The sequence below is a fragment of the Gorilla gorilla genome, chromosome X, assembly GCF_029281585.2.
Source record: "Gorilla gorilla gorilla isolate KB3781 chromosome X, NHGRI_mGorGor1-v2.1_pri, whole genome shotgun sequence".
Lineage (NCBI taxonomy): Eukaryota > Metazoa > Chordata > Mammalia > Primates > Hominidae > Gorilla > Gorilla gorilla.
Window position 1 is genome coordinate 165,262,349 of NC_073247.2, and position 9,570 is coordinate 165,271,918.

General features: G+C 52.0%; 1 protein-coding gene across 3 annotated transcripts in view; it reads left to right on the plus strand.

Moving 5' to 3' along the window:
- ATP2B3 (ATPase plasma membrane Ca2+ transporting 3) overlaps positions 1-6,435 on the plus strand; it is a 65,375-nt gene extending 58,940 nt beyond the window's left edge. For all 3 annotated transcript variants that reach the window (XM_055375845.1, XM_055375844.1, XM_055375843.1), the window contains one exon: positions 3,477-6,435. In XM_055375845.1, coding sequence (XP_055231820.1) covers positions 3,477-3,502 — 26 coding nt within the window. In that variant the 3' untranslated portion in view covers positions 3,503-6,435. The remainder of the gene's footprint in view (positions 1-3,476) is intronic.
- Positions 6,436-9,570: the final 3,135 nt, after the last annotated feature.

The following is a 9,570-nucleotide window of genomic DNA, read 5'->3' on the forward strand; positions in this document are numbered from 1 at the left end:
GGCATCCGAGGGGGAACACCCGGGAGGCAGCCAGGGCAGAAGTCTGGCAGTCCAGGAAAAGGTGGACATGGTGCAGCTGGTATCTGCATTATTTACGGTGGCCTGATGGTCTATAGACAGCATTGACAGCCCTGGGGGCCATGAGATTCCTTTGGGAGCAGTAGCGGGGGTGGCGCGTCCTGGGCTGGGAGCAGAGCAGGAGGCAGTGCAGGAGCCTGAGATGAGGACAGAGTGAACCCAGGCTGGTGGAAGGAGGGCATCCTTGAGCACCCAGGTAGGAGTGCAGCCCTCTGGGATGCGCCTCTCTTAGAAACGTTTGCTGCTTTCCATTGAACCAATCTCCCAGGAATCGGCTGCATCCTTCAGTGTTGGGTGGGCTGAAAACACCCCACCTTAACACCAACACCAAAACATTGTTTAATGGCCCAGGATTAGAATGCAGGGAAAATAGAGCCTGGAGAAAGCTGACTCACTGTCAGCTGTAACAGACTCACCAGGACTCCAGCCAAGCTTAGCACCCCCAAACAGCAGAATGTTGGGGGGCAGCCCTTCCATCCTGCAGCGGTTCGCTCAGTCACTTGTGCATTCCCCAAGTGTCTGCTGAGCAGCTACTCTGGGCCAGGTTCTGTTGTTAAGCCACAAACAAGGCAGATGCCATCCGGGAGGGGCACGGTGGAGCAGCCGGTGGGACCGGAGTAGCAGTAGCAGCAGAAGCCCAGCCTGGAAGGAAGGGCTGGCTCCGTGGCCTGGCTGTCCTTTATGGAGGTCTTTGGAGTTGAGCCAGGTGCAGTGAGACCTGTGCATAGGTTTGAGCAGGGGCCTGGCCTGATCACATGCCCCAGGTCTGAATGAGGCCACCAGCTCAGCGAGATCTCACCCCACACAGCCCTGGGGTCAAGGCCTGCAGCATTTTGTCCTTTTTGTGACTTGATGGGCATAGGCAACAGCTTTAGCAGGCGATGTCCCAGGCAGCTTCCACACCACAATCCTGTACCAGAAAAGGCCTAAATAATGAGGCAACATCTGCATTGGCTACGAAAACTGAATTCTGTTTCTTTTCATTAAAAATGTCAAATTATTCTCAATTTCTGTGTTACCCCTAATTCAGAAACCAGTCTGGGGATAAAGGCCTGAGTGAGAATAGCTGACCATCTGCCGTTTGGCAGATGTGGCTTTCCCGAATCCAGAGAAAATCCTAACCAGATTTCAGATGGGGTGCTAGAAAAGTCCAATGTGGAGCTTTTTGGCTTACTTTTTTTAATTATTATTTTAAATAGGAACAGGGAGTATCACTCTGTTGCCCAGGTTGGTCTCGAACACCTGAGCTCAAGCGATCAGCCCACCTCGGCCTCCCAAAGTGCTGGAATTACAGCCGTGGACCACCAAACCTGGCCCTGGCTCACTTTTTGCACTGGAGAGGTGATGAGGTTGGCATCATTTCAGCTGATTCCGAAGCACTGTGCTTTGCCTAGCTGAGCCCCTGGAGGGCTGAAAGAAAGTCACTGAAAAAAGGTGATTCATTGTCTAAACTAAGGGGCGGCTAACTTTTCCTATACAGAGCCAGAGAGGAAATATTTCTAGCTTTCCAGGCCTGGTCTCTGCTGCCGTGACACAACTGTGCCCTTACACCATGAAACTTAAACCAGTAAAATTTTATTAACCAAAACTAGCAGAGAGCTGGGGTTAGCCCTTGAGCAAGCCCTGACACCTTGTCTAAATCCAGAAAACCAAATCCTAGATCGAACCTTGGCCCCAGAAATGCTTCAGAACTCCTAATGTGTCCACCTGCTCACATAAGGGAGGGGTGGACAGGTGTTGGATGAACCCCAGGGTCTGCCTGGCAGCTCAGCGCTCCGTCTGCTGCCCCCTATAGGGATGGCAGTACAAGGTGGGCCAGCTACCATTGGCAGCTGTGCTGACACTGGCCTGTGCGAGGCCAGGCAGAGGCCTCCCCATCAACTCCTGGCTTCTAGAAGCAGGAGGGAGCCCAGGCTGAGGGGCCAGGGAGCAAAGAGAGGCAGCAAGGACTTGAGTGCGTGAGGCAAGGTGGAGAAGCCAGAGGAGGGAAGGGCTCACTCCTGGAGCAGTGCCCTGCCGGAGGGTCAGGGGGCTTCAGGGCTGCCGTGCGCTCAGCTGGGGGCAGAGGGCCACTGTGCTGGGGGAGTCTGGGGCACAGCGGGAGATCTTTCCTGTGGGAAGTTCCGCTGATCTGAGGTCTGCAAACTCCTGTGGGGAGGGATGGCCAGGGAACAACACAGAGCGAAGCCCGGGAGGCGGCAGAGACGCAAGTTTTGGAATGTCTGATTGGAAGATGGAGGAGGAGACGGGAGAGAGGACAGGGGGAGTGAGGTCAGAAGAGCAGGGGCACCAGATTGAACCAGACCCAGTCAGACTCGGGGGCTGTGAGGAGGCCACAGGGGCATCTGAGCAGAGACAGGCTTTGGTGGGTGCAAATCAAAAGTGTGGCCATTTTCGGTCTCAGATACCTCCAGCTGGGGACTGCTGGGCTCTCTGGCCTGGAGCTCTGAGTACAGGCCTGGGCCACAGTTTCTGGTTATAGCCAGATGGGCCCCAGCACTGTGGCCAGGGCGGAGAGGTATGGACAGAGAGGAGGAGGGACAGAGCCAGGCCAGAGCTCTGGGGCACCCAGGGACAGAAGAGAGGGCAGTGGAGGAGATGGGGCCAGGGCAGCTGGTGAGGTGGAAGAGGGCCAGGCAGGGGCAATGTCAGGAAGCCATGAGAAGTTTCCAGAAAAAGGGATGATCTTCTGTGTTGAGTGCCCTGAGGGATCAAATCAGACGAAGATGCAGAAGTGGCCAGTGGAGTTAGCCGCAGGGAGACCCTCGACATGGCAGGTCCCGGCTCCAGCCATGGGAGCTGGGGGATGGAGGGAGACCCATGCGAGAAAGGCCGGCAGTGCCCATAGGCTGGGAACTTGCTCATACCAGCAGGTACTTCGGACTTTCTGGTAAGATCGAGAAGACATCCCACTCACCAGCATTCTCTCCTTTTCAAATCATCTTTCTTTTCTACCAAATTGGAATTCAGATTGGGCAGAGACCCCAGAGGTCACCAAAGCCAGTCGTCTCCCCAGGACAGGGAACTGCGGGGTCACAGCCGAGAGCCTAGTGCAGCACTCTCAAGTTCCAGAATACCTGCCCAGCTCAGCCTAGAGAAAGACACTGCCATCTTTTCCTGCATGCGGATCGGTTGACGAGACCAAGGCCCACACCTGAAAACTCTTTCCAAAGGCAGGCAGAGCCATCCCATTCCGTAGCAGCCCTCCAACAAATGGGTGGACATTTCTCATGCCATGACCCCCAGCCATTGATGTGGGTGGAACTTACCAGCACCAGCCGGCCACTGACTGTCTCCTTCCTTCCTCCCTACCTTCCTTCCACGTTTCCTTTCCTTTCCCTTCCTTTCCTCCCTCTCTGCTCCCACCTCGGGCCCTGTCCCTCCACCTCCCACTCCAGATCCGGGTGGTGAAAGCGTTCCGTAGCTCGCTCTATGAAGGCCTGGAGAAACCAGAATCCAAGACCTCCATTCACAACTTCATGGCCACGCCCGAGTTTCTGATCAATGACTACACCCACAACATCCCGCTCATTGACGACACGGACGTGGACGAGAACGAGGAGCGCCTCCGGGCCCCCCCGCCCCCGTCCCCCAACCAGAACAACAACGCCATAGACAGCGGCATCTACCTGACCACGCATGTCACCAAGTCAGCTACCTCTTCAGTGTTTTCCTCCAGTCCCGGGAGCCCGCTCCACAGCGTGGAGACGTCCCTCTAACAAGAACTTGTCTCAGCACATGCGCACACACACACTCGGACTCACACGAAGTCACACGCACACATGCACGCACACACACATATGGGGACCTGCACACCTGCAAAACGAGGGAACAACTAAGGTGGCTGAAGACCTTTCTGGCAGGGCATTTGCAAGGACCCAAATCCATTCAACAAGGGTGCAGCCTGCCACAGGCTCCTCATCCGGACTGAGGAAGACGAGGACAGGGAGGAGGAAGAGGAGGAGGAGGAGGACAAAAAGCGGGAGGAGAAGGTTCTTCGTCCAAAGGAGGAAGGAGAAGAAGCAGAAAGTGCGACGAGCTGAGTTCCCCACCTTTTGTTCTATTGATGCTTCTTTTTTAACAAACTACAGTTTTACCGTGTGTTTGCCGTTTGGGCTGTGTGGTGGGCAGGGGGCTGGTTTGGGTTTATGGGGAGCTTTTGTTGCACCCATGCAGGGGCAATCAGATCAGCATATTCATGCAAAAAAAAAAAAAAGTTGAGTGCTCTGCAGGACTGTGAAGGGTGCCACCTGAGGGAGCCACCTGCAAGCGGCCCTGCAGCCACAAAGCAACCCGCCCCCTGCAAAAACTAGGCACATCCGCAGTGCGCATGTGTGTGCGTGCATGCACATATGTGTATGTGTGTGGATCTGTACACACACACATATATATGGCCGGATGCATATTTCAATAAGGAACTATTTACTGGCATGATATTTGCATTCCTCTTATCAGGCATTTTCATTTGGAAATTTCATTATTGAATGTAGCAAGGTTTTTTTTTGTTTGTTTTTTGTTTTTTTTTTTTCAGGGAACTAGACTGCAAGAATATCTTTCTGGTCAACCCATTTTTGTCCCTCATCACCCCGCCCCCACCTTTCGCTCCTGCCCTCTGCCCTGCCCTACTGAGATTCCCAAGGAGAAGGCCGAGAGGGGGCGCTCCAGGTCTGGAGCAGGTATAATTGGAGCATTTGCACTGAGACCCCTGCCAGAGAGGAGAAAACCCTTTCAATGGAAATTTTAATCTAAAAGGAAAAAACCAAAATATTGATGAGAAGGAGTCCTCCAGTTAGTGAAAGGGGAGTTTCGTTTTCAGCTTTCTTTGGTTTCTACTCCAATTCCACATCCTTCATCCTGGCCATGCCCCCACCTTCAAGAGCATGAAGCACTCTTAGAGTTGTGAGTCCTGCCCAGAGTCCAGAGAGCAGCCTCAGCTGAGCACAGGTCCGAGGGGGCGGGGGCAGGGCCAAGAGTTCAAAAGAAGCCAATGGAGGGAGAGGGAGCGTCAGAAGCCCGGAGGAGCTGGTGGTGGGAGAATGACGGCAGGGACGCAGCCACAGTTCAGACCCTGTCCCCTCAGCACCTGGATGGACTCCCACTGTTTGCTTTGGCAAATGCCGAGGAGTCCTCGGTAGACCACCTCGATGTCTGCTGTGACATCCGAGGTGCCACCACCAAAGCACTCTTCCCACCCTAGTCTTTGTGTCCAGAGGCCAAGCTTAAGCCATGAAGTCATGGATTTGTGGCTCAGCACCAGGTCCTGAGGGGAGCCTATCCTGGCAGTGTGGGCACCTGGTGGCCAAGCCTCAGTTTCCCCCAAATGAGCAAAGGGGATAAAGAGGGGCCCGACTTTTGCCACCCTCCTGAGGAAGCCCCTAGGTCCACACAGTGATGCCATGGGGGACCCTTGCCTTCCACACTTGCAGGTGTCACGTTTTGCAGGGAGGTGTTTGGGCCTGGGGCTCAGCCACTGGGAGACAGTTGGGACCTGAGGGACAGAGGATCGGAATGGAAGCCACCAACGTGCACTGGCACCCTCAGAAGGCTTGTCTCACCTCCACCGGCATCCACACAAAACCAAACAGGAGCAGGCGTCATCCCCACTGTTCCCATGAATGCCATGTCACCCCTGAGCAGAAGCAGTCAAATCTCGGGCAAAAGAATTTCGGTTAGAAAAGAAAATCCCACTTTAAAATGCCAGCTGCAGATAACTCAAAGCCATCCCTTTTTTCTAAAGGGCACATTGAGAATGTCACCCATTTGTAAACTGTTCCCTGATGTCCTTGTTTAAACGATAATAAGAAAAAGGGCAACTCCATTTGTTGAGGGTCTTTGTGTTCTTCAATGAGAAATCAAATTTGAGACGTTGAAATTGGAGCTGCGTGCTGCTGCACTCACCGGCTTCTTCTCACTCTCTGTCGTAGACACACCGATAGGACCAATGGCCAATAGATATTAAAAGCAAACCCTCACTGCTGCTGTTTAAAGTTGCCTAATGTAAATGTCGATTGTTTAGTCCCTCGGTCACCTTTGTGCTGTGGTGTGGAGTTCAGAAACGGGGTGCCATGACCTGGAATCTTTTGCTCTTGTTTTTGCAGTCTTCAGGCTGGGGGCCCTGTCTCATTGGGAAGCCCCTCTTTATAAAGCATTATATTACTTGGAATGGCTTGGTCAACTGTGTTCAGTTCATAAATATGTTTTACATTTTTATCTGCCTGTTATAAAGATGAACAAAAAAACTTAATGAGAACGATCACAGATACATAATAATTTAAAGTCTGTAGTTGAATTTCCTAACTTAAAGAATAGACCAAAATTTCTGTGTATAAAAAAAAATGAAAGGCTCCTTACATCCTGGTCTGGGTAACGTGTGTGATTTATTATTTGGTGAATTATTGTGCAGAACAAAACAAAGGTGCCTTCATGCCGCTTTAACAGAGCTGGAGAAGCCCCGGGCAGGAGCGGCTTTCCCCTGGGTGTGCAGCAGCCTGGCCGGATGTGTATGCAGAAGAGGAATTTATGCTGGGATGTTAGGCCCCCAGTGGGAGGGGCTCCAGCTGCTGCAGGAGCCGCGGCTGACTTGACTTGAAAGGGCCTCTAGTACACAGCGCGGTGGCTCAGTCCTGTAATCCCAGCGCTTTGGGAAGCCGAGGCGGGAGGATCCCTTGGGCCCAGGAATTTGAGGCTCCCCGACACACATGCACACTCCCCACTTCTTTTATTGTGGTAGAACACAGATCACATAAAATGTACCACGTTCACCATTTTTAAGTGTGCAGTCCAGGGGCAGAAGCACATTCACGGTGCTGTGCAGCCATCACCACCATCCAGCCGCAGAACTTGTTCGTCTTCCCAAACTGAAGCTCTGGCCCCGTTCAACCCCAACTCCCCATCCCCCAGCCCCTGGCACCCAATCTTCTACTTTCTGTCTCTATGGATTTGACCACTCTAGGCCCCTCATAGAAGTGGAATCCTACAGTATTTGCCCTTCTGTGACTAGCATGATGTCCTCAAGGATCATCCATGTGGAAGCATGTGTCAGAATTTCCTTTTTAAGGTGAATCATACTCCATCGTCTGGATATGCCACATTTTGCTTATGCAATCAGCCATCCATGGACATTTAGGTTGCTTCCACATTTCAGCTATTGTGGATCATGCTGCAGTGAACATGGGTATGCAAACCGCCCTTCCAGACCTTGCCTTCCATTCCTTTGGGCCTATACCCAGCAGTGGAAATACTGGATCCTATGGGAACTGTAGGTTGAACCTTTTGAGAAACCGCCATTTTCCATTCTCATCAGCAGTGCAGGAGGGTTCCAATCATACACGCCTTTGCTAATCGAAAGCCACAGGAAGAAAGCCCACCATTTCACTCATTCCCTTAATCCACATGCTGCATCCCTGAACACCTGTGCCTGTGCACGCCCATGCTCCATGGTCCCATCCCTGCTTGAGCCCAGAAGAGCCAGGAAGGCAATCCTGTGGCCAAGACTTGCCAATGACCACCCTGGCGATGGCGCTAAGACCACACTCCCCTCATTTCATTGGACTTCTCTTTCCCTTTTCGACTTGGCAGCACCGGAAGACGCATTTTCCAGGAAGGCTGCCAAGAGAGGAGAAAAATGGCTTCAAAGTCATTCAAAGCATCAGAGTCCATGCTTCTAAAACTGGCAAAAAGACCAATCAGGCCGGGCGCAGTGGCTCACACCTGTAATCCCAGCACTTTGGGAGGCCGAGGTGGGGGATCACTTGAGGTCAGGAGTTCGAGACCAGCCTGGCCAAAATGATGAAACCCTCTCTCTACTAAAAATAAAAAAATTAGCCGGGCTTGGTGGTGCATGCCTGTAATCCCAGCTACTTGGGAGGCTGAGGCAGGAGAATCACTTGAACCCAGGAGGCGGAGGTTGCAGTGAGCCGAGATCGCGCCACTGCACTCCAGCCTGAGTGACAGAGTAAGATTCTGTCAGGAAAGAAAAGAAAGAAAGAAAGGAGGGAAGGAAGGAAGGAAGGAAGGAAGGAAGGAAGGAAGGAAGGAAGGAGAGAAGAGGAGAGGAGAGAAGACAAGAGAAGAGAAGAGGAGAAGGAAAAGAAAAGAAAAAAGAGAAAAGAGAAGAGAAAAGACAAATCGAAAACAGCAGGCAGAAGAATCGCAGCATGTCCTTGCTGCATTGGTGTCCAAGTGCATCCTGAACCATAAGGATGAGTAAGTCCAGATTGAGCCAAAGTCCATACCAAGACAGCTGGCCCTTCATGGAGAGACATCATGCTACCCCAAAAGAATCGCAAATTTGTGTCTGTGAATCCCTTGTCCACAAGCTTCTGCTTCAAACATGACACAGGTTCCACAGGGGAAAATCGGAACTCAGTGAAACAGCCGAGTCCTGGGAGTAAAGGCTTGTGCAGGGGTCTGGGGGAGGCCCGTGTGTGAGTGGCCCGTGGCTGCTCACAACAGAAACTTCTCTCCCAGTTCTGAATGCCAGAAGTCCAAAATCAAGGCATGGGCAGGCCATGCTCCCTCTGAAGGCTCCAGGGCAGAATCTGCTCCAGGACCTCCTCTTAGCTTTGGGCATTGCCAGCCGTCCTCGGAATCCCTTGGCTTGTAGATGCTTCACTCCAACCTCTGCCTCTGCTGTCGTGTGGTTTTTCTCCCATGTCTGTCTCTCCCTGTGCGTGTGTCTGTCTGTGTCTCTCCTCCTCTTTTTTTCTTATACCTGAATCAAGAAGCTTTATTCTCACCCACAGCACAGTTCAATGCACATGAGAGGCTCTGTTAGGCTCCAGAAGAAATATAGGCACGGAGGCTGTTTCCGGCTTGCAATTCTGTCACCTCAGAGTCCTTTCTTTCTGGAAGTTCAGATGAGAAAATAGATGGTGTTTACACCTTTGCTCTTAAGTGCTTACAGTGACATCTATAGTGTCCCCTGGACTTCCAGAGATGAACATGAAGCACATGATCCTATCTAGAATTGGCGGGCACTAATTTTCCCCACCACAATGATTGCCTGTTATTTCAAGCAACTACTATGTTCCTTATTGATTTTACATTTTAACATACCGGGCCAGGCATGGTGGCTCACGCCTGTAATCCCAGCACTTTAGGAGGCCAAGGTTAGAGGATCACTTGAGTCCAGGAGTTTGAGACCAGCCTGGGCAACATAGCGAGGCCTCATCTCTACCAAAAATAAAAATAAAAAATTAGCCAGGCACGGTGGTGCACACCTGTAGTCCAAGCTACTCAGGAGGCTGAGGTGGGAGGATCAAATGAGCCCAGGAGGCCAAGGCTGTGGTGAGCCATGATTGCAAAAGAGAGAAGAGGGGAGGGAGGGAGGGAGGGAAGGAGAAAAGAAGAAAGGGAGGGAGGGAGGGAAGGAAGGAAGGGGAAAAGAAAAAAAAGAAAAAGAGGTAGATCAATTAGCCCAAGACACACGGTGATAGAACCAGCCTTCACAGCCAAGTGGCCTAACTCCAGAACCCACTCTTCGTTTCTTAG